Source organism: Stenella coeruleoalba, assembly GCF_951394435.1.
Source record: "Stenella coeruleoalba genome assembly, chromosome: 10".
NCBI lineage: Eukaryota > Metazoa > Chordata > Mammalia > Artiodactyla > Delphinidae > Stenella > Stenella coeruleoalba.
In genome coordinates, this window is record NC_137156.1 from 61,234,776 (window position 1) to 61,260,036 (window position 25,261).

The 25,261-nt window shown below is 41.5% G+C and overlaps 1 protein-coding gene and 1 long non-coding RNA gene across 3 annotated transcripts in view; one reads left to right on the forward strand and one right to left on the reverse strand.

Annotated features, from left to right (window-relative positions):
* The window catches only part of LOC307193359, a 263,564-nt gene that overhangs the window by 225,704 nt on the left and 12,599 nt on the right, over window positions 1-25,261 (forward strand). The window lies entirely within an intron of this gene.
* Window positions 1-25,261, reverse strand: part of MYRIP (myosin VIIA and Rab interacting protein) — a 219,655-nt gene that overhangs the window by 106,551 nt on the left and 87,843 nt on the right. For both annotated transcript variants that reach the window (XM_079935218.1, XM_079935219.1), the window contains exon 3: window positions 6,600-6,821. In XM_079935218.1, the coding sequence (XP_079791344.1) occupies window positions 6,600-6,821 (222 nt within the window). The remainder of the gene's footprint in view (window positions 1-6,599; window positions 6,822-25,261) is intronic.

Consider the following 25,261-nt stretch of genomic DNA (forward strand, 5'->3'; position numbering starts at 1 on the left):
AGACACCATGGTGGGCACAATTCATCCTTCTCTAATCCTTTAGCAACCTTCTAAGCCCAGTGTCATGAATTCGCATTTTTCAGATGAGGAAAATGATGCTCAGAGATGCTTAGCAACTGGCCAATAGCCACATAGCTGTTAAGTGGCAGAGCCAGTGTAAATGTGCCAGTAAATTTTTAAAAATTATTTTATGGCAGTATTGCTTACCTATAGTAAAGTGCACTAATCTTAAGTGTCACAGTGAATGTTTACATATGTGCACACACGTAAGATCACCACTTAAGTCAATGTATAGAACATTCTAATCACTCCAGGAGGCTTGCTGGGTCCCCTCCCATTCAGTAGCCCCTTCTACTCCCAAGGACCGTCACTATTCTGGCTTCTCTCATCATAAATCAGTTTGACCATTTCAGAACGCTGCATCAATGGAATCCTACGGTATGTGCCATCTGTATCTGTCTTCTTTGGCTTAACATCCATGGTGTTCACCCATAGCGTTGCGTGTATTGACAGTTTCTTCTTTTTCATTCTATTTGATAACACACAGTGACATGACATAGCCTACCTACTGAATGGTATATTATTTTCCCAAAAGTTAGAGATATAAGCTAAATTGATTAGAAGCAATAAAAAAATTTCAGTGCTTTATGATCGTACCTGAAAGGCACAGCTGACAAAGTTATTTGGCTTATTTGGAATTCATTACACTTCCTGAGTTTACAAGGCCATTCCTAGATGTCTCTTGAAGAATCGCATTTTAGAGGTTAAACAAATCATCTGAAGGACACACAGTCCCAGAAAATGCAGATGTCTTTGTGTGGTTTAATTTGAATGAGGCTCTGGAAGCTACTTGACTGGGGAGTTGGGGGTCCCTGGGTCAATTATATAGAAAAAAATGAAATACTCTTTTCTTAATTATCTCATATCTTCACTTATACTAGTGTAGACTATAAGCCTTTTCAGTTCTTTCCTTACCAACAAATTCATAAATACTCCCCTGACAGGGCTGCCTTTGAATTGCAGAGGCCATAATGTTCTCTGATGCTTTTATGGTGATTCTGAGAGCAATTCACACCTCAGGCAGGATTCCTAGGAATACTTCTGACAGTACAGCTTACACAGCCCAGGCTGAAGTAGCCCACTTATATGGTAAATGCGTTGGCCCTCCCATCAGGTGATGCTGAATCAGTTTGCCTTCTTTAGGCTACTTGTTCCCGCTCTCAAATGAGAACTCAAGAAATTTAGCAGCAGTAGATTTTTTTTTTTAACACCTTATTCTCTCTTTTTTTTAAATTAATTTATTTATTTTTGCTGTGTTGGGTCTTCGTTTCTGTGCGAGGGCTTTCTCTAGCTGTGGCAAGTGGGGGCTACTCTTCATCGCGGTGCGCGGGCCTCTCACTATCGCGGCCTCTCTCGTTGGGGAGCACAGGCTCCAGACATGCAGGCTCAGTACTTGTGGCTCACGGGCCCAGTTGCTCCATGGCATGTGGGATCCTCCCAGACCAGGGCTCGAACCCGTGTCCCCTGCATTAGCAGGCAGATTCTCAACCACTGCGCCACCAGAAAAGCCCAGCAGCAGTAGATTTTGGTCTTGATTTTAAGAGCTGTTTGTAGTCTTAAGAAATGAATACAGAAAAAAAAAAAAAAAAAGAGAAAGAAATGGATACAGCATCATCTTCTATAATAGTTTCTGCTAAACTTATTTGTCTTCATGCTGAATACTGCCTTTCCAAATTAAGGTTTATTTCTCTAGGACCTTTCTAAGGATTTACATCTTGTAAGATTTTTATAAAGTGAACTGGATGTTCTTTGCTGGCTATCCCCCTCTTATACTGGGATATCAAATCCTTCTTTTCATTTCTTAAATTGATGTTCTGTGGACCTTTCTGAGGGAACTTCAAATATTTAACCGCAAGGCTTATCCTAGGCTTGTGTATGTACTGTATGTATATCTGTGCTTTATGCATAAAAAGAGCAAGATTCCCTCTTCCCTCCAAAGACCAAGTTTGGCCTGGTTGGGGGGGGCATTTAGTCCTGTTGAGAATGCACACCCTGGAGTCTGGAGGCAAACATTTGGGTTTGGATCCTGCTCCCACCCTTACCTGGAACAGTAACATGCCTCAGTGAGCTCAGCGTCTACAACTATAACAGGGGGTGCCATCCACCTTGCAGGACCATAAAGTGGAGAGTGTTGGCATCTAATTAGCATTCTTTTCTGGAAATCTACTCTCTGCCGCCCGCAGCCTAGATTCAGCCCTACCTTGCCCGAGCTTTCCAGTCTGCCCATTGCTCCCCCTTCCTTTGTCCAGCCTGCCTTTGCCTCCTGTCCTCCCCTGCTGAACACCTACCTCATGAAAGCCCAACTCAGGCATCCCTTCCTCTGGGACACCTGTCCTGCTGTTGCTCTAACCACGGGGCCCCCACGGGGACTTCAGAGTCTCCAGCAGAGCACTCTTCACTCACAGCTGCTCACGCACAGACTCATCTCCAGTTACTATGGAAGCTGCCGTGAGCAGTACTGAAATCTGTTTGACTGTTTAACCTTGGCCATTAACGTAGGCCTGGGCACTTGCTAAAGGAGAGAACCAGTGCCTTTGCTTATCAGAGAAATTTCAAAAAGATCAAAATTTCTGGTTAGGCTTTAGCACTTTCACTGCCGTGGCTGGAGTTCAGTTCCTGGTTGGGGCACTGAGATCCTGCAAACTGCTAGGTGCGGCCAAAAAAAAAGAGAAGAATTAAAAAATAAATAAATAAATTTTTAAAAGATCAAAATTTCAGGCTGGCCCCTTCCCCATAGTAACTGTCCTGAAATTTATGCAAGGAGGCTTCAAGGAAGAAAGGAGAAAAGGAACATTACAAACAAAAGGCACACCAAGAACTCGTGTCAAAAAATTATACGATAAACATCGCAAGTGAACACGTGAACAAACAGTTCTCCAGAAAATCAGTGATGGGCAATAAAGAGTTGATTGTTTTAGCACAGGCCTCCTGTGTAGGCTGAACTCAGTAAGCATTTATGGAGGAAACAAGTGAAAAATGTTTAATTTACCATGATGTGTGTCAGTGTGTATTTCCAGGAACAAGGACACTCTCTTATAGAGCTATGTAAAGTGATCAATTTCAGGAAATTTAAAATTAATACAATACTATTCTACCATTATCCATATTCAAATGGTGTCAGTTGTCCCAATGTCCTTCATAGCTATTTCCCCTCACCTCAAGAGTTGATTAAGGATTAGGCATGTCACTTGGGTATCGTTTCTTGTTAGTCTTCTTTAATCTAAACATTTCCTCAGTCTCTTTTTCTTTAATGACATCAATATTTTGAAGACTTCAAGCCAGTTGGTTTGAATAATATTGCTCGGTGTGTCTTTGATGTTTCCCAAGATGAGATTTATTCTAAAATTTGGAAGGGTAGACTGTCTCTCACAGTACACAAATGAAACTTCCCACCAACATTCCTCAATTTTTTTCCCTTAAATTCTTCAATCTAGTCAAGAGATTTGTCAGTTGTACAGCTTTTTCACTGAACAGCCGTGGGTAAGATGGGATTTTCCCAAGCACACAGTAACTTTCTTTGACTTGTTGCATCATGGTGTGTAAAGAAATCTCAAGAGCTCATTAACCAAAATGAACTACATGAAATTGGCACACAGTGCTGCCAACACAAATAATTCCATTGCCATTCAGGCTCCTTTGCCACATAAATATTCCACAAAGTGTACACCTAGGAAGAATGCTCTCTGTTCAAAAAAGTGAAAACGCTTCAAAGAACCATCGCATACATAATTTTTAATATAAGAATTTACCCATGCTAGTACAATATACACATTATTTTAAATGTCTCATCATATTCTGTCAAGTTGAATGTATCCTAACTTACTTCCTCTGTTCTATTGTTGGACATTTAGATTATTTCTGGGTTTTACATTACAAATAATCCAGTATATCTCATTTTTGTATTGAGAATTATTTTTGTATTAAAAATATTCCATCGTCTCTTTAGGTATAGGTTTTCAAAAATGAAATTACTGGGTTAAAGGACTTGAACATGCTAGTGGCTCTTGATACACGTTGGTAAAAGGTTATGCCCATTTCAACTTTGCCAGCAATGGATGAGAGTGCCTTTTTCCATCTACCCTTGCCAACACTGAAGAGAATGCTGAAAAAAAAAACATTAATTTCATGAGAAAAAAGCTACTTGAAGCATAAATCTCTATTCCCTTGCTTTCTATTGAGGTTCAACATTTCCCCATATACTTGTTAACCTGTGGATGTCCTCATCCCATAGTGATAATTTTTTAATATCATATCTTCTTTAGGGCTATTGCAAACCCATTAGGATATCTCTAAAACATACTGTGGAGTTTATACTAAAAGGGCAGCATCCTAATTTATGAATCCTGTGGACTGTGTGGAACACCAAGCAATAAGTGATCAGGTAGAAGTAAAGGATATTTGACTCCAAGTGAAAAGAAATGAAGGCTTAAGTTGTCTCAGAAAAACCAAAGCCAATGCCACAGGCATAATCAGGAGATATGTTTTGATTTCAGTCCCAGGGATAATTTTTCTCTCTCATTCCCCGAAAACAGTCTCCCAAACTGATCTGTGTTAAAGGTAATAGCACAAAACAACAAAATCAGAGAGAACAATTTTTATAATGAAGCAAAGAACTAAGAAGCCAATTTGTTTCCAAGAAAAGTAGGAACGCCATTCCTGAATCAGTTCGACACCAAATGATGACTGACGTGTGCATCTAGGCTCACTGAGAAAGTTCGGTTTCCTCAGAAGATCTTAAACAACCAGTATAAGTCCTTATTTATAATGTTTGACTGAATCTATGCAATAAATGGTCAAGAAGATAAATTTTTATATAATAAAAAGATGACAAAGGGAATGATCCTATAGTATCCCATTAGCTATATAACTTCTAAAATAAGTAATCCATCATTCATTCTATAATAAATTCACTGAAGTTTGTTAATCTCCCAAAGCTAAAAATTTTAAACTAACACTGACAACAGAAATATGTTTTAATGCAAAACATATGGAGAAAACAAACTGACGAAGCACAAAACTGATCATAATTAGAGCAGTGACCATTACAAGGGAATTTTCATTTAAAATTCTTAAAATGCTTTTACTATAATAAATAACCAACCAGAACCCTAGGACAGGTAGACTCTTTTTCACTGTGATGAGAAAGAGGAAAGCTGAAGTTTTGGACTACCACCGTTTTTACAGTGACTTGACATTACCTGTGTCCTCCCCAAGGAAGCCTACATTCTAATCTGAGTCCCTCCTATAGAACCACACCACAGACAGGCCCGGGTGCTTGATATAGTCATTTACTTCTGACACAATTGGTTAATTTTATCACATGGATGTCTACCCTGTATTCCTAATGCCTTAATTTTCTGTGAGCAAGAATTTTTATTATTATAATTATTCATGGCTCCATAGTATCTCAAAAACATATGCATATGGTAGCTACTGGATAAACAGCTAGAAATTAAACCAATGCACCAAAAATGGGATTAATTTACATAGGAAAGGAAAGGTATGTCATAGGCAGTGGGGAGTGAAACATGAGTCTAAAAAGCGGTCATCTCTGCAACTTCACAGAGCTGCTATCCACTATTTTATTGGGATTTCACACAATACACACACAGGTATTCTTCGTGTAATTTGACATATACAGTGTTTTAAAATCCAGTTGCTCGCATATGAATATGCTGAAAGAATATCCCAGAGAGTAATATCCTAAAGTAAATCACTTCTAAACCAAGGTGAATTTCAGACTGCACAAGGAGCAGAGAAGCTGATGGTCAGAGTGGATGGCAGCACAAAGTGACCCCAAACACCATCCCCCAGCCAGACACCAGGTATTTAGTCTAAACCATCTATTGGAAACTAATTTTTTTGTTGGTTTCAAGAAACTGGGCACGTTTTAAAATCTGTTACTTATCTGAAATTTTCCATACTTGATTCAAGTCAAAATATTCCTTAAATGTTTCCCATGATGAATTTGGCAGTACAATGCTGAGAGGTTACACAGCTTGTTCCTACATAAATAAACTCTTCTGAAGCATCCTTCAAAATGTAACAGACTGTCAGCCCACAGGCCATACATCTGAGACACTTTGACCTAGACATACTTCTCTATCAAACGGAGACTTAGAGAAATTGCAAGAAGCAAAACCTGCCCCATGAATCATGGACTTCTTTCCTGGACAGGTTCTTATGATGGACTTGAATAATATGGAAAAACAGGAAATGAGTTCAAACTTTTGCATCTTCTTTGATTTCAGACAATAATAATCCCAAGACTCCTGGCGATGTCCCCACAAGACATCATACAAGATTGAACCAGTGAAATTCCCAGCTTCTCCTCAGCATCCTCTTTCTGCTAACTTTAATTAAACAAGTTTGGGTGTGTTCTATCTGCATTAGACACACTGAATGTAGAAGACAGCTTAGTAAACCTCCCCTTTCTTAAAAAATAATGCCGATCAATCAATCACTGTCGGCCCCACCTGTTTGAAGGAAGATGGTGCCTCCCGTTAGCTGAGACCCTAAGGGTGCACTTGGCCACTCACCTCGCCTGCTGGCAGACGCAGCAGATCCACACCTTCTCGTGCTTCTGGTAGGAGCAGCAGCTCTTGCAGACGTTGAACTTACAGTCCCCACACTGGCGCTTGGTGTTGACAAGGAAGGTGAAGGGTGAGCAGCAGCGCATACAGCAGTGCTCCACGAACTTCTGGTGCTTGGAGAGGATGCTGCACTTGCTGCCTTCCTCATCCAGCTTCTGCTTCATCTCGCTGGGGAGCCAGGTTGGGGAAAGGGTGAGGAGAAGAGAAACAGCACATCAGGTCAGGGGGCTCCCTCCCTAAAGCACGCCACCCTGGCCCTCCCATATGGCAAGCTGCCATGTAGGATCTTCCCGTAAAACACAGAAAGATCAATGGCTTGACATAATATCCAGAGAGGAACCCTAATGGTGGATTAATTTTGTGTTCTTCTATATGTCATATTTTCTATAAGAAAGCACAAAACCTTATTACTTATATTTCAGACACTAGATTTAAATACAAATTATTATAAAGCTAAGCACATTAAAAAGAAATCCTTTAGCTTAATTAATGTCTTTTTAAAGGAGCAGGAGATCATTTATGTTAAAATATTAATCCTTATAACAGCCCTGCTGGGAATATGATAAATGCAGTCCTGGCCCTTAATATCCCTGGAAACTGAAGCACCAGGGATTTTAAAAGCTTTCAAATCAATGTAGTCAATAAAGATTCTCTGGGTGATGGGCTAATCCTAAACACTGGTGACTCAGAGTTGGATAAAAGTTAACCCCCTTCTTCCAAAGAGCTTGTGGATGTTCTGGGCACACAACTGGTCATAGTAATGTAAAACACAACACTGCATGCACTTTTCTCTACACTCTGAGGAGGAAAGGAGAAACCCTAAGAGGCAAGGATCTACCCCAAACACACTGAGTTACCCAGGATACAACTGACCGGAAGTAACCAAGTTATTCTACCTTGGCAAATTTGAGTTGTTTTTTCCTGTTCAAAGATGCACACCCACAAAGAATAACAGAAAATAATTTTTGTTTCTGTATCCATTTTGTGATTGTGCAATTCACCCCAGATGAATCTATGATGTATGTGGCAAATATTTTCTTTCATTTTGAACTTGTCTTTTCAACTTTGCTTATTGGTGTCTTTCATCATTTAGAAGCATTTAATTTTTCTGTCGTTAAATTGGTCAGTCTTTTCTTCTATGGCTTCTGAGTGTTACATCTTGCTTATTACTCCTCCCACCCTCTACCAACCACTAATCTAATTTCTATTTCTTTGAATTTGGACATTTAATATAAATGGAATCATACCATATGTGTTTAAGGTTCATCCATGTGACAGCATGTATCAGAATTTCATTCCTTTTTATGGCCAAGTAATAGTCCATTTACAGATGTACCATATTTTATTTATCCATTCATCGACTGATAGACATCTGGGTTCTTTCTACTTTTTTGGCTATTTTGAATAATGCCGCTATTGACATTCATGTATAAGTTTTTGTGTGGACGTATCTTTTCAATCCCAGGAGTGGAATTACTGGGACATATGGTAATGCTAAATGTTTAAACTTTTAAGAAACTCCCAGAGTGTTTTCCAAATCGCTGCTCCATCTTACATCCCACCAGCAACATATGAGGGTTCTGATTTTTCTGCATACTCACCAACACTTGTTATTTTCTGCCTTTTTTATTATAGCCATCCTAGGGGGTTTGAGGTGGTATCTAATTGTGCTTTTGATTTGCATTTCCCTACTAGCCATTTGTACGTAGTCTTTGGAGAAAAGTCTATTCAAATCTTTTACCCATTTTAAAATTAGAATATTTCTCTTTTTCATCATTGTGTTATAAGAGTTCTTTATAATATTCTGGATACAAGTCCCTTATCGGATATATGATTGGCAAATATTTTCTCTTTCTTATATTAAACCTTATATTTTATTAGTATTTTTAGGTGCTTTTAGTACAAAGAAGGGCTGCACTAGCTCATCCCAGCCTGCTACTAGAATGGGAAATCTACATATGGTTTTATAATCTAATTTTTCACTTAACAACAACACATCATAAACATCTTTCCATGAAAATTCAAAGAGTGTTTGTAGCTTTAGCTTTCAGGTCCCCTGAGCTGGCTTACATGGCTGCCAGTATACGCACAGGGCTTTCTGCTCTGCACTGCGGTGCCCGATGCTCATTTGTTTCTTGAGCATTAGAAGGGGAGACTACATCAGGCCAGCTGATAATTCTACAAGGTAAAATATTGTATATGTATACTTGGCTGAACAAAATATATACAGGGAAACAGGACAGAGGTTTTTTTCCTTAAGACATGAAGATGTTGTTATCCAGTCCCTCGGATTTAGAATAGAAGGTGAGCTAAGTTATCAATGGCTCTGACCTCTGTAAACAATATAAGAACAGCCTCAGCAATTGACCTTCTTCTATTGATATTTCAAAGACACTGAATTAAATAGGATAAAACACCCAGGAAGGAAAGTCTTTAGGGATCAAAAAAAGCTCTGTGAACTCAATGCACAAGATCACTTGAGCTTTATGAGTTTTGTTTCCTGATACACAGGACTGCAAATGCCAATGGCATTTAAAAACTCACTGAGAGTCTAGTGATAAAACTGTACCAATTCCTCCAAAGTTTGTTCCAAGCAAATGGAGTGTTTTGAACCACAGGCTCAGTAGAGGGATAGAATGCCCTTCTTGTGAACCATCTCTCACTTCTCAGATTCTACTGCCCTATAGTACCTCATGGGAGAGGTCACTGAATTGTATAGGATAACCTGTAGTGGCTAACTGCAGAATCAAACAAGAATTATGCAAGACCAGGTACCTGCACTGAAATGTCCTGGGAAGGACCAAGCCCCCAAATGGTCAGCCATGTGGGAAAGAGTGATGGGCTTAGAGTCAGTGGCTGGGGTGTAGAGCTGAGCTCAATCACTTCTCAAAGATCCCTCCAACCTTTCTGAGCCTCTGCCTCTGCCTTCTGAGAGGCAACAGTAATTCCTACTTCGCAGAGTTTCCAGAGATTTTAAGTGAGCAAATCAACAATAAGCAAATAGTACTTTTCATTTTGATTAGCAAGAAATCCAGTGGTCTCAGTACCCATAACATTTGATCACACTTGTTTCTATGTCAAGAAAGTTTTGTGATAGTATCTGGGCAAAAAGGCTCAATATGTATTTGTTGCTTGAGCACTGAGTGTTAGTGGGTGTGAAGTGGCATCTCATTGTGGTTTTGACTTGCATTTCCCAAGTGAGTAATGATGTTGAACACGGTTAGTCTGGTCTTTAGCAATGTCATCTAACATCTGGTTTAGCCTCTTCCCGATACATCACTCTGCAACTGACATATGAAAAGCTTATCAACATTTCATGGTTTCTGGGTCCACTGCAATGCCGGTTCTGATTCTCACCATGTGCTGAGAATGTATGCAGGCTCAATGGGGCTAGAGTGTCATAAGTTAGCTGTGTCTGCCATAGGTGTAGCAGGGACAGTGATGGCATATATGTCACTTGTTTGCTATCAAAGAGACAGTAATTCTAGCCCATAGCTGTGAGCCACCACTCCATGGTCACAGGCACTGTTGTCTAGATTGCCAATTATTCACTCAGTTCACACTCACTGAGTACTTACTATTCCAGGTGCTAGGGATAAAAAGAAAACAGGACATGGTCCCTCCTCTTCATGAAACATGTATTAAAGTGGGGATTCAAATGATTACAAACTAAATAAAATATAAAACAATTATAAGTTGTAAGGCATTCTATTACAGAATAATCAGGGCACTTAGACTGAGAATGACATGGCAACCTACTTTAGACTGGGTGGTGACAGAAGTCTTCTTTGGGGAGGTGACATTTAAGTTGAGACTACAGGTTGAGAAGGGGCTAGCCCAATAGGAAAAAAAAATAGCATAAGAGGCAGAGAGAACAGCAGAGGAAAAGAGCTTAATGTTGGGGAAAGGGGAGGGAAGACAAGACACAGGTCCTGGAAAGGAGTTTGGATCTTATCCTACATTCAGTGGGAAGTTATTGAGGCCGGTGAGCAGAAACAGAGCAGGATCCAATTTCCGTTGTAATAGCACCTGCTGTTACATTAAGGCCAACTTCTAGGGGGCCATGTGTGGAAGCCTGGAGAGCAGTGCACTCATCTAAGTAGCTGGCTGAGGTTTGGACCAGGGTAGGAGCAGAGGAGATGGAGAGGAGTGGACAGATGCATGGCACACCTGCTGAAGGATCTGACATGGGAGCAGAGGGAAAGAATGAACCAAGAACCATTCTCAGGTTTACAGCTTTTGTGGGGAGTGAAGCGGTTTATGGAGCAAGGGAAGACTGTGATAGTAGAAGCAAGTTTTACTGAAAACTATGAGGCATCTAAAGGGATTTGCCATGTGGACAATTGATAGGTGTTTGTGCATCTCAGAGGAGGGATCTGGGCCAACTGTGTAAGTTTGGGAATTATCTTCAGACACACCTCCATAAATATAGGAATGGATGAGTCACCCTAGGGAAGAGAGGGCAGCAAGGGGAAAATAAGAGAGCATAGAAACAAGCCAGGGAAACCCCAAATGTTTAAACTCAGGCTGAAACTTGAAGAGGCGAAGCCAGACAAAGAGACTGAGAAAGACACCAAAGGAAGAAGGTGTTTCAGAGAGAGAATGGCTGACTGTGTCTGCCGTGAAGGCAGAGAAGTGTCCACTGGATTTGGCAACAGGGAGGTCACAGGTGGCCCTGAAAAAAGCAATTTCACTGTGAGGGGGGTAGGGGGAGTGAGGCAGGAGCTACTGCTGTGGACTGCAGGGTGAGCAGGAGGTGAGGTAGTGGATCAATCACGGAATGACTCTGCCGGTAATGTTATAAATGTTAAGAGCAAGGCTCCAGAGGGTGAACCCAACTGATAGGAATAATAATAGTCATAATAATTTAAAAGTATGTTTTGCTTTTAATCTGTCATGGGTAATATCACTCTCTCACTGTGTAATTTCAGGCAGAATCGTTTTGCTGCCCCCTGATGGTGTTATCAAAATTCATTCAAGGTTAATAGAGTTCACTGTGTCACAGTACAGAAAATAAACACTTAAAGATTCCCTCTGGATGGTGAAGTTAATAGACACACACCAAATACAATGTGATTACCAGCTCTGAAAGGAAGCAGACCATTTTAAACCAGAACTTTGGACGGTCCCTTTAGTCCCATAAACCAGAGCATCATGTTTCATATGAGCATTGTCTGTAAGGAGTTATGGGAGCTCCATCAACCTGAATTTCTTCAGACAGCTTAATAAACAATGGATGCTGGGGAGAGGGTGAGGGGCGCTGGCTCTGCTCCTGATGGCTCAAGGGGGTGAGGGTTGGGATGGTTAAAACCTTTCTGTATATTGAAACATTTTTGCTGGTTACCATCACTATGTAAGAAGAATAATGATACTGAAAAATTTGGGGGTCACTAAAGAGAGTCATAGTTTATATTTAACATGTTCAACCTCTAATCTACGAAGGAATTTACCATCACAATTCAGAAAAAAAGGTGGTAAAATGAATGCACATTTACGTAAATCACCTCTATGGAATCCACTGAAGTTTAAGTAAAAAGAATGGAAACAGACAGTAAGCTCCATGTTTCATAAAACGAAGGAATTCCCACAACCTGCCACTTCTAAAATAGACTATGGAAGAAGTTTAGTTATATTTGGGATCTGGAGGGAAGATGGTGAAATCAGACACACATCCATCTTGACCTTGAGCAGAGAGAGGTATCAAAATACAAATGAGGGCACCCTAGAGGCATTATAATTCTTTCCTTGAAAAGAAGAATGGCCAGGTCACCAGAGAAGCTGGGACCTTCACCCTGTGGACTCACATCAATATCACAGTGTATCAGAGTTTCATTACAAGCCCAGGCTGGCCAGGAGCACGTGAAAAAGAAAACCCAAAGGGCATCTAGCCTGCAAGAGGGATCACACCTCCACGGTGGTAGGCTCATCAAATCAGATGGGAAATGTCTGGGCGGGACATCTCCAGCTGTAGCTGATTACCATCCCAGCTCACTTACCTTCCAGCATCGTCCCTCTCACCTGCAAACAGCTAGATCTGCTTTCCCTGCTGGGTTTTCACAAAGCAGTTATTCAATCACTACCTTCACAACTCAGGAAAGTAGGAAGGGCAATCATATTTCCCACCTCCTCAAATTAGCCATAGTGCATGAAACAGAACAGACCCTCCATTTAACCGCTATGAATGACCTCACTTAAGCAGTAGCCCAAGAGGAATGGAGGTGTGGGAGCTGAGAATAAAAGAGGCCGACCGAGAATGTTCTAGATACAAAATAAATAATACAAAATAAAGCAAGCTTTCCTTTCCACCAACCTTGCCTCTTTATTGACTTTTTAAAAAATTAATTTATTTTATTTTATTTTATTTTTGGCTGTGTTGGGTCTGTGTTGATGTGCGCGGGCTTTCTCTAGTTGCGGCGAGCGGGGGCTACTCTTCATTGTGGTGCGCAGGCTTCTCATCGCGGTGGCTTCTCTTGTTGCGGAGCTCGGGCTCTAGGTGCACGGGCTTCAGTAGTTGTGGCTCGTGGGCTCAGTAGTTGTGGTTTGCGGGCTCTAGAGCGCAGGCTCAGTAGTTGTGGCGCACGGGCTTAGTTGCTCCACGGCATGTGGAATCTTCCCGGACCAGGGCTTGAACCCGTGTCCCCTGCATTGGCAGGCGGATTCTTAACCACTGCGCCACCAGGGAAGCCCTTTATTGACTTTTGAGTGGCAAGCACCTAGTCCCACTTTTCGTAACAGATTTTGGCTCCCAACGTGAGGCCATGCTCTCGTTGTATCTGGCTCCCCGGGGTTTTCCTGAGTAGAGCCGCCGGCCATGACGACATGCCGGGATGGTTGTGATGAGCCCCCTGCTTGTGGCTAGCTGATCCTGAGAGGGGACTTGCGGGGATGTTCCTAGTAGGTGCTGAAATCATTTGTTTCGGGGATTCTCCCTGTTTCTTCCATGCTGGGCACTGACTGCCAGCATAGGCTTTTTCCTTGGTGGAACAGAAACGTGCATCAGAAAGAGCTGACGAGCTCCAAGACTAAGGCTACCGGCGTGCACCTGGGCAAACTTCTCTTTTGAGCATGAAGTGCTATTTGGGCATTTGAGAGTTGAGATCAACTGTGAGCATGAGGTGCTATTTGGGCATTTTGCCAGTTGGTTCCGATGTGTGTCTGACGTTGAGGACCCTTTGTGTTGGGGAAATGTTTGTTTGGGACTCCATATCGGTTATCGTCTTGGAGGATTTGTGACAGTTCTGTCTTTTGGTGTGTGAATGTGTATTCCATTTGTGTGATTGGTATTCTCATTGCCTTTTGTAAAATGGGAGATTCAGGTTCAATTCAGTAAGAAAAATTTTAGCTATGAACCTATGACTAAGAAAAAGAAAGATGATTTTTTTTTAACACAGTGTAGCTAACAGTATTCTTCAGAGAAAACTGGTTAAGATGAAACTCTTTTGAAACTCCAAAACTGGTTCTTTTTGCATATGCAGTTAGAGAAAGCTAGCTTGATAAAAATACTGTTTTCAGAATTCTGACCCTGAGAGAACAAAAATATGCCTAGGAGAAAGCTTGAAGTTAACTCTTATCATGTCCTTGAAATGCATACACAACCCATTCTGCCTGACACTTCAGCCTTGGGTTAATTAGTAGAACTTCAAAAGATGTTTGGGTTCATCACTTATTTGCAAAGCAGAAAGAGAGACACAGACATAGAGAACAGACATATGGATACCAAGGGGGTAAGGGAGGGTGGGATGAATTGGGAGACTGGGATTGACATATGTACAGTACTTTGTATAAAACAGATAACTAATGAGAACCTACTGTACAGCACAGGGAACTCTATTCAATGCTCTGTGGTGACCTAAATGGGAAGGAAATCCAAAAAAGAGGGGATATATGTATACGTATAGCTGATTCACTTTGCTGTACAACAGAAACTAACACAACATTGTAAAGCAACTACAATAAAAATTAATTAAAAAAAAGATGTTTGGGTTCATTAAACACGCATCTTGTGCCACATTAAAGAGAAACTGTGCTGTGAGAAAAATGTATGTTTTTAGAGGTTATGGAATATGTCCTTAAGTTTGCCAATAAGAAAATGCTGATATAACAAACAGTTCAATGACTTGTTTCTTGGTGTTGTTAAGGTCTTTTAAAGGTTAAAAATTGTAATATGTAAAAATGATAAGGGAAGCATTTCAGTGTGTAAAGCAAGTAGGATATGTGTTGTCGGTGAGAGAAGGTATAGAAAAATGAAAATATTTTTGCTGAGGGATAGAAGGAGGATTAATTTTGTCCTAAAGCTGGTTGTTTCTGGATGGGAAAAAAAGGAGAAAGAAAGTGATAAAAGTTTGTAAAAAAAAAAATGAATTTCGAGAAAAGAATTTTGTACGTTGTTAAGATAAAGATTAGATCGAATTTAATTAGATAAATGAATTTTGTTATTAATAGTAAGCTGATGCAAGACTGAGTTTGGTTTTCTCTCTGTTAAGAGAACAAAATTTTTCTAAACAAATTAGGATTATTTGGTATGTTAAATTATACAGAAAACATTGTCAAATAATAATGATAAACATTCTTAGGTTATATAAATATCATTAATATAAGTGTTCTAGAAGTTATATGAAGTTTCTAAAATTTGAGTATGTTCTGGCATTATGTTTCAGTCATACTTCTAGTTATAAATTGTCTAGTGAAGTTGTCACAGAGTATAACTTAACTACTTATGATGTGTACTTGCTGGCTTTAAGACTTGCTGGCTTTATAGTACATGTGCTTGAAGCACATGTACAATGTTTGTGTGACAACTGGGTATAATTGATAAAATGTATAGGCTATAAAATGTTTCCCCATCAGCATACCTCTGTACTGGTTTGTTATGTCTGATTAGTTTTCTCCCAATGTGAATAATTAGGCCAATATATAAACAAAAAGTAGGCCTAGCACCAAGGGACGTGAATAGACCCAGAGCTGGCAACTGAGCCACTCTGGCAATGTTGGAAAAATACATTGATTATCAATGCTCTCATGGAAAGATTTGCTATTAGAAAGGGAAAATGGTGGAAGAAATTTTCCCATATTGAGGTATGGGGAAGTCATCCTGGCTTATACATGATTAAATTAAACTTTAGGTTAACCAAAACAGCCTGTTTCTGGCCTATTAAACATATATTGTACATCTGCTTTAACCACTAAGGAAAAAAAAACACAATCAGAGAATAATACAAGGATGCATTTTGATTATTATCCTCATTGTAATATGTCTGCTAGTTTTCAAATGTCTGTCCAAGTACTATGACAAAGTAATCAAAGAGAGAGGTAATGTTTACACAATACAAAATATTGATGCTAACCTTGTAACTCAAGATTATTTACAACTCTATGTCCATTCCCCAAATTAGGCAGGACTATGCCCCACTTCAGCAGGAAGTAGCCACGGCGGTTGTTGCCCCATTCCCTCAAAGATTTGGGGAAAATTGGAAGAGAAATGAAACTAAAACCAAGGTCCCCTGCCAAGTTTATGATTAACCTCTCTATCCAAAACTCCCTTTCTGGTTCTGTACCTGTCCCTCCTCAAGATTGAGGAATATCAAAGAAAAGGTGGGTTTGAAATGGAGTGGGACCCTATGGTCCTTCCCCCACATGTTTTCCACCTGCCTTTTGTCTATGGAAAAACTTTAGCCAAAGAATAAGTTTAATCAGAGAAGTGATAAAATGCAGAAGCAAAGGAAAGCGGTCAAACAAGACTCAATAATAACAGTTTTGTCATTAAGCAAAGTCAAGGACATTTATTTCCTCCTCAAGGGCTATAGATAATATTCAAAGCCATATCCTTTGAGCTGTTTTATAGATACTGAAAACTCCACCCGGTGGAAGATGTTAACTACACGATGACCAGACTGTAGCCATGACATAAGCTGCCACATGAGTCCGCACCCCCCCCCCTTTGCCAGCCTCTGAAATAAAGCAAACTTCTTTCCACCAGCTGTGCCTCTTTTTTGGCTTTTGAGCGGTAAGCAGCCAAACCCCACTTTCAGCAACAGTATGTATATATTTTAATATTTTGAAGCCAGCAGTAGGTTAACCTGAGCTGACCAGGGTCACTGACCACTGTGTGCTGGGCAGATTCACAAGAAAGCTGTTGCTGCTGTTTACACTGGACAGAGAAACATAACTAAAGTTGTGAGACAAACCGGAAATAGGGTGACCATGTATAACTACCAATCCATGTGTCTCTAGATCCCCATCATATTACGAAATACGTATGAAAAAATATATACAAAGTAAACTGGATATTAACATTGTTACAAGACCACATCTATAAGTTCTGATTTCAAATAATTTTGCTCATTAATATGGCTTCATTTCATTATTTAACTCATGGGATTTATAAGTAAATAGTTATACATTTGAATGTGAAGTAAATTTATGGAAATTAAAAAGTGCTTTTATGTCTTTACATACTAGGAACTGGCCTGAGGTTTTATTTTTCAGATGGTTCCTTCACTTAGATTAAAAGTCACTGAATGAGGATGCCTTGAGGCTGTAGCTTTTGAGCGTTCTCATTTTATGTATTTAATTGTGTTTTTTTTTTTTTGCCTAAAAGAGCTTCTAAAGTTGGACTGGGGATTTTTTATCTTCCATATGCCCCAGGATTTCTACTTTCCTGCTTCTGATTCTGTCAGTAAAGGTTGGTTCATGAAACCATTAAACAAAAAAGGGAAAGAACTCAGGACAGAAACTGCATCCGCCTTCAGCTGCTGCGGTGCTTTGCCTCGCCTGGGTGTAATCACAAGGCAGGTGTCTGGGTCCACACAGAAGGCTTGGGCAAACACGGTGGGAAGTGACACTGTCCCTGTGAGAAGAAGAATAAGCTCAAAGCCTGGCTATGATCTTGTTGCTATGTTAAGGTCAGAAATGTGTTAATTTTCTTCCATTCTCAGGCAGCCTAAGACACTGAACCCAGAAGGAAAACCCAATCCATGATTGATGCCTGGTCATTGCAGAGGAGGAAGGACAGAGGGAGGGGAGGGAAGATACCCATTCTTCTCTCCTTCCTCATTGACAGAACACTGAGTTTGAGCTGAGCCATTGCCTCCCAGAATCAAGACCAGGCTTCCCAGCATCCCTTGCAGCTACATGCAGCCATGTGACTAAGTTCTGGCCCATGAGATAAAAGTGGAAGGGAGGTGTGTTACATAGGGTGCTTACAGGGAGCTCACTCTGCCAGAAGGGGTTCCCTTTTGTCTTTCTGCTTTTCCTCCCCCATCTCATTCTGTGTTCATGATGGCATGAGCTCTAGCTGCTAACCCGATCTATGATTTGACCTTGGGAACTGTGTGGATCAAAAACAAAGGCTCTTGGGTCCTCAGTGATGTGGGGGAGCTGCCACACTAGTCCTGAACCCACCCCCTGAATTTCTTCTATGTGAAAGAGAAATAAATTCTATCCTGTTCCAGCACTGTTTATCTATTGTTATTTTGGGGTTTTCTCTTATACACCGATAGACCTGATTCTGAGAAAGGAGAGCAGGGCAAGTGTCAAGTAGAGTGAGAGCAAAGTAAGGATGGAAAGGGGAGACTGAGTGATGAGGCAGAGAGTGGCAGGGTTCTGAGCAAGATGGAATGGAAAGGAAAGCAGGATGACACAAGCAGTCTATAACGAAGATCATTTATCCCCAAAGTGGTGGCAGGGCCAGGGGAGGAATGTCAACTTGAAGCTGCCACACTGAGCTGGCGAACCAATGCAAAGCACAGCATTGTATATAGAAACACGCTAAACCCACCACAGAGCGGGGCTGGGTGTGAGGATGGTCTAAAACTGACCCAGTTGTAGGGCAACTTTCTTTGCAAGTGCTTCTGATGCCTCCTAGCTCACTGGCTCACTAGGGGCTGCTCTGTCCTTCTCTTGGAACCATGGGAAGCACAGAGGCCTGTCTATCAGGAGCCCTCATTTCACAGGACTGTGAGGTCTATAACTGGTCACTGCTACTTGTCCCCTCTATGACTCCTTCCTTCTAGAATTTCTGGGGAGGCCCAGCGTTCCTCTGCCCTTTCTCCTCCCCTCCAGGCACTGGACGCCAGAGGAAGCTCTGCTGTCACCTTGGTGGCCACTTCCCAGGGCCAGCTTTCCATGAGTTCCTGGTGGCCAAATGCCTCACGTCTTGGCACTGCTCTTTCTCCTTGGCCTTGCTGTCCAGCAGAATTCCCAGAAATCTCCCGGCTCTGTGCTTCAAAACAGCCAGTACTGCCCCATTCCCACTGGCCTTTCCCTGTCTGGATATATAGCTCCCCTGATTGGCTTGCCCTTGAATGGCTAGCCATCTTCCTAGGACTCTCTCTTTTGCTGTCCTTACTTCCTAGTTCCCAGGACAGCATTCCTTTTCCTACGTTTATCCTCCCTTGGATGGAAAAAGGAAAAATCATCTTTATTGAGAAAGTGCTGCATGAAGAGCACAGGTCTGGCATTGGGAAGCCTGGGAGAGAATCCTGACCTGGTATTTCAGTTCTCTGACTTCAGTTTTACTCATCTGTAATATGGGGCCAATAATGTTCACCTCACAGAATTGTTGGAAGGACTAGAAATACACACTCATAGCACCTGTACATCATGGGCATGTAATAAATCACTGTTCTTTTTTTTTTTAAAAAACATTGTAATGATATTCGTAGCATCAGTATGACCATTTAATGGGACCATTGAGAAATGGTTTTTCTAGGACATGGCATATCCAGTGATTTAAGGGATTTCTGATCCCAGGAGACAGCCCTGTCCATCCAGAAGACCTATGTCCCCTTGAAGCCCATCTCAGATTGCTTCTCAGTCGGGCTGCTCAGGAAGTCCCAAGCCATCGCTCCTCCGTGGTGACCCTGCCTAGGACAGACCCTCAGTAGCAGCAGGGTCTGGCCAGCTCCACATTGGGGCTATGCAGCTCTGAGCTCCCTGTCCGCCTGACATAGCTCTCGACACTGCTGGAAACTTTACTCCAGCAAGGAACCCCTATGCTGCTACTTCTTCCCCCTCCCTGCCCTTCCATTTGCCTTGGCTTTCCCAACAAGGAGTCCTGCCATCCCACCCCAGCCCTGCGGCAAGGGCAGGCAGGAGGAGCTTCAAGCAAGGAGAGGGAAAATGCTCAGGAAGCAGACTGACTCAGTGGAGTCTCTGCCGGATGCATCCCTAAGGTGGCCTGGTCCTCTCTGGACACAAGGGAATGAGAAGACGAGAGGCAAAACTGACCACAGAGAACCCGAAATTCTGTATACTTCTCATTCCTTTAATAATAACACACTTGGAATAAGTGTGTTTTCTGGCTTTGGAACTGTCAGGCCTCCTGAGGTTGAATATCCACATGGAGACCTGTGATGTCAGGTGTCCCGCAGGGTCCTGCTGTAAGTACCAACATCACTGAAGAGCCCTCTCCCCAGCTCTGCCTTCCAGCACACACTCCTCTGTGTCTGAGACGCCTCTTGATTCTGGAGTCACAGTTACAGTCCGTTGCCCCCACCCTGCCACCCCCTTCCTACCACACTATCCTGTTGACCTGGAGAGAAAACTGGGGCCAAAGTGGGGACCTAAAGCCTGGCTAAGCCAGAGAACAGGGTCTGAAGTTGAATACACAAAAGACCATTTGGGAAAGAGAGACAATATTAGGTTAATGGCCTTCAGAGGCTTCAGTTATACATTTTAATTTTAATAATATGTTAAAATGGGTGTCCTGAAGCCTACATCTAAATTCACCCATTGCTTTACAATTTTTACCGAATAAATTCTTCCCTTGTTGAAATTTCTATCTTTTGCTTTCATAAATGAATCCTACATAATTTATGTGGTCCTTTATTAAATAAACATATATGGAGATGCTACCTGGTGCCGTATAATGGTCTAAATGCAAGGTGGTTCAGGCATAAAAAGGGACAGAATCATGGAGGACAAATAACAGGGAGCATGAGAACTCTACCTGAAGGCCCTCCAGAGGGCTAAACTGAGCAGGGAGAGCTGGAGAAGTCTAAAATGGCATTTTTGAAAACCTGTGTGATGGTTAATGTTAGAGGTCAACTTGGCTGGGTCACAGGGTACCCAGATATTTGGTCAAACATGTCTTGATCGTGGACGGATCTAGAGACTGTCATACAGAGTGAAGTAAGTCGGAAAGAGAAAAACAAATATCGTATATTAACGCATGTATTTGGAACCTAGAAAATGGTACAGATGAGCCGGTTTGCAGGGCAGAAGTTGAGACACAGATGTAGAGAACAGACATATGGACACCAAGGGGAGAAAACTGCAGTGGGGTGGGGATGGTGGTGTGCTGAATTGGGCGATTGGGATTGACATGTATACACTGATGTGTATAAAATTGATGACTGATAAGAACCGGCAGTACAAACAAACAAACAAAACTAATACTAAACTTTCTTTGGGTTATTTGTTTAGAAATATGTTAATATAAATGTTTCAGACATTAAACAAAAACATGTCTTGATGTTGCTGTCAAAGTATTTTTTAGAACATCTGAATCACTAACCTTTGGGTAATGCAGATTACCTTTGGTAATGTGGGTGGGCTTCATCCAGTTAGATTTAAAAAAATTTTTATTTTATATTGGACTATAGTTGATTTACAATGTTGTGTTAGTTTCAGGTGTACAGCAAAGTGATTCAGTTATACGTATACATTTATCTATGATTTTTCAGATTCTTTTCCCATATAGGTTATTACATAGTATTGAGTAAAGTTCCCTGTGCTATACAGTAGGTCCTTGTTGATTATCTGTTTTATATATAGTAGTATGTATATGTTAATCAGTTGGATTTTTAACAAAAAGACTGGCCCCCCCCAGAGGAGAGGGAATTCTGCCAGCAAACTGCCTTTGGACTTGAGCTGCAACTCTGGGTCTCCAGCCTGCCAGCCCACCCTGCAGATTTTCGATTTACCAAGCCCCTACAATTATGTGAGTCTCTTCCTTAAAATCTCTCTCCTTCTCCACACACACACACACACACACACACACACACACACACCCCTACTGGTCCTGTTCCTCTGGAGGACCCTGACTACTCCATCCTGTCATGGGCAATGAGTTACATTAGGTTACCTACATACCTTACCAGCATGTGCAGAAGGTCGCCTTTCCTTATGTAGCATAGTCAACCCAGGTTCTACACTTTCTAGATCCTAAATAGAAAATATCTGGCATCCATCTACTTGTCTCCATCTTTGCCGTCACCCCCCCCACCCCCAGTCCAACCCAGTCTCATCTCCCCTGGGACCAGGGCAATGGCATCTTTCTAAACTGAAGACACTTCTTTGTCTTCCCGGATCTCCATCTCTAAACTACAGCAAAGGAGGACCTTTAAAAAATGAAAATCTGATTGGGTCACCCACCTGCTTAACATACGTTCACAGATTTCGGTTTTTCTCAAGATATAATAGGAGCCCACATGGCCTGTGAGCCTCCAAACACACCCCCTCCCCTGATGCTCTAACCACACCGCCTCTTCAGTTTCTTGCTATTCTTTGAAAATGCCATGTTCTTGCCTTTTCTGAGGCTTTTCCATATCATCTCTCTTCTTGAAAGCTCCTCTTGCCAATATCCACTCAGCCCAAGTCCATTCACTCTCCGCCACTTCACCATGAAAGGCCTTCCCTCATCCTTCAGAGTAAACTAAGTCTCGCTGTGATTCTCTCTCATAGCACTTAAGTTTTCTCCTTGACAAACATTTCACAATTTCTAATTATAAATGTGTGTATGTGCATTATATTTACATTTTAGTATATTTTGTTTAATGTCTGTTTCGCCGCTATAGACTCAATTACAAAGGAGATTTGCAAAGTATTACACGATATTACACATACTGTGTTGCAAAATATAGTCAAGATACTCAGCAGATGAGTATGACATGTGTCCAACACCACTGGCATACTCAAACCTGGGCCATTAGCTGTGAGGAGCCACGCTGCTATGATCCCGTCACGAAATATTTCATTTTGATGCCCATGAAGTCAAATCACATTGTTTTAGATCACCTGCCTATGAAGCCTATTTTCTATGTTTTAATACTCTCATCTGTATCACTTTGAAAACCATGATTGTTCTAGCTTATTAATTTCATGCATCTGCTTTGACATTGGAGCCATGAACAAAGAGAGGGTGTATTGGCCAACGAAGCCAGAGAATGAACATAATTAATTATAGAAATAACACCTGATGGTAAAATGAATTCTGAGACATAAACAAGTGTTATTTCATGCATTGAACAAATATTGACTTGATACTGGCTTTCTCATAGCACTGTGTCAGGTACTATGGGTCACAGAGGTGGATTAATAAGACAGGAGCCTGCAACGTACGGAAGCAGATGAACACAGAACTCCCAAAACAAGGGGGATTAGGAAGAAGCAGGATGTGGATGACCCGGCATGAGCCCAACACAGGGTGGGCCAGATTCCATGGCCTGCAGTGGAACTCTGACCCTACAGCACAGACCACTTTCATCCTGTCCCAGCATCATGGCAGAGGGTGGAAACCCATCCTGGACATTGCAGATTTCTTTCTGACAAGGCTTCTGCTTTGTGGCTCTAAGTTCTATCAAATATATAGTCTCTAACATTTTGCTGGTTCCTTTGACTAGTGTAAGACCCTCAGGTAAAGGTAAAAAAGTATAATACTTTAAAAGTTTGGAAGAGAAGACATCAGGGTGGTACAGCAGAAAGTTTAGGAACTCAGAGCCAGACATGCCTGCACTGACATCCACTGAATTGAAACATGTTCATGGATACCTAAGGGGTTTCAAGAAGTAGGGCTCTAGAAGAGCTGTATACTCTCTGAAATTGTCTGAAGTTTTTGCATAGTAAAAAAAATTGTCCAAAAGGAAAGATGGCAGATGGGAATAGTAGGAATTTCATAAACATCACAGTCAGACTTGGGCTGCATCAGCTGTGCAGCACTTACCTGGCCCTGGGCAAATTATTCATGTACACACCCCTCCAAGCTTAGTTTTTCAGGTCAGAAAAACAATATGAATTATACCATGTGGCCAGAGGTATGAGCTTTTCAGAAACAGGAATAGGAATACAATAATCCCAATACTAAATGAGTGCGGACCTCACCTGGTTGGGGAGGCATCTTCATTCACATCAGGGTGTGCCAAAAGATGTGAGGAGAAAGAGTATACAGAGCTAGCCACAAAAGTATAGACTCTTCAAAAATTGTTGGAATGGAGAGAAGTGCACAAAGGGAAGCCAGACCATTGCCTTCTCTTTACTCTACCATGCTTTATCCACAGCGATCATTGTAAGTCAGTGCGTTAAATTTCCAATGCTTTCCAATGCCTCAAGCAGACCAATTTCTTAACTCTGGTCTCCAACTCTCAAGTTGTTCTGAATCAGCAAACTCCTGAGCCAAGAGATTCAACCCCCACACAAGCAGGTGTTCAGTGTGCCCATCATCTCTGGGGATCCCCCAAAAGGGTCTCACTCATAAGCCTATTTTCTTTCTGTGCTCCCACTGTCACCTGGAGATATCCTCTCTCTGTAAAGTTCTTGAAGATGCCTCACAGGCTGCCACTCAGAGAGAGGTCACCAATTCCCACACAGAGCAAGACAAACATGCTGGTACAGGTTGCTGCCTTATTTCACCCTAATGGGTTGTTCTCAACTGTTACCTTCAACATTGTTTCTTTCTCACCTTCTCTGCCTTGTTCCAGTTTGTCATCCTCTTCCTTATTCCACTCTTCCTGCACATTCTTTAGCTTCCAAATGCCATTTACCTGCCTGAAGTAACTATGTATCAGTTAAGATTCATGTCAGTAAGCCACTTGGATGACTTACATGGATTAATTGGAAAACTGAGGTGACGTTTTATCAGCTAGTAAATGCTAGAGTTTAGTTTCATGGTGCTATTGAAAGAAATTACCTATCAACATATATACGCGTGTAGATTTAGATATTTCTTTTAATAGTTTATGGCTATTGATTGACTTTAATATATGGCCTGGAGTGGCTTTAATCTCCCTCTATCCTTCTGCTCACCTGGTCTCAGCTCTGCCTGTTGCCAAGCATATTCTTATGTCCCTGAGGCAGAAGGGTGGGGCTTCTGTCGTGTTTGCTTGTGGGTCTTTATAGTGGTAGGATAATAATGGAGTCCAGTTTCAAAATCATTTCCTTAAAATGAAGTTTAAAATGGGGCAGAGGGGACTGCTCTACACCATAAGTCAACCACCCTTGCACTCTCATGCCTCAAGTTCTCATCTAGTCCTTTTGTCAACATTGATCAAATGCCTTTAATGAACTTTGCCTCATGCATAAGAATAAGGTACCACTTGTACCCTTGAGGAGGGACTGACACACTAGCCACAAACTGTAGTACCTCCTAGAGGGTGTAGTACTGAGCCCCTAGCAGTGTGTTCTCTGTGAGCTCTGAAGACCTGGCATCATCTTGCATGGGGCTTCCGAAGGCAAAAACCTAGCATTCTCCCTGACTCTTCTCTTCCTCTTGTCCATGATGTCCAATCAGTCACCATGGCCTATTGGATCTACCCTGAAATACCTCTTGAATATGCTAATTTCTCTCCATTGCCACTGCTACCAGGCTAGTCCAAGCCACCATGTCTTATTAC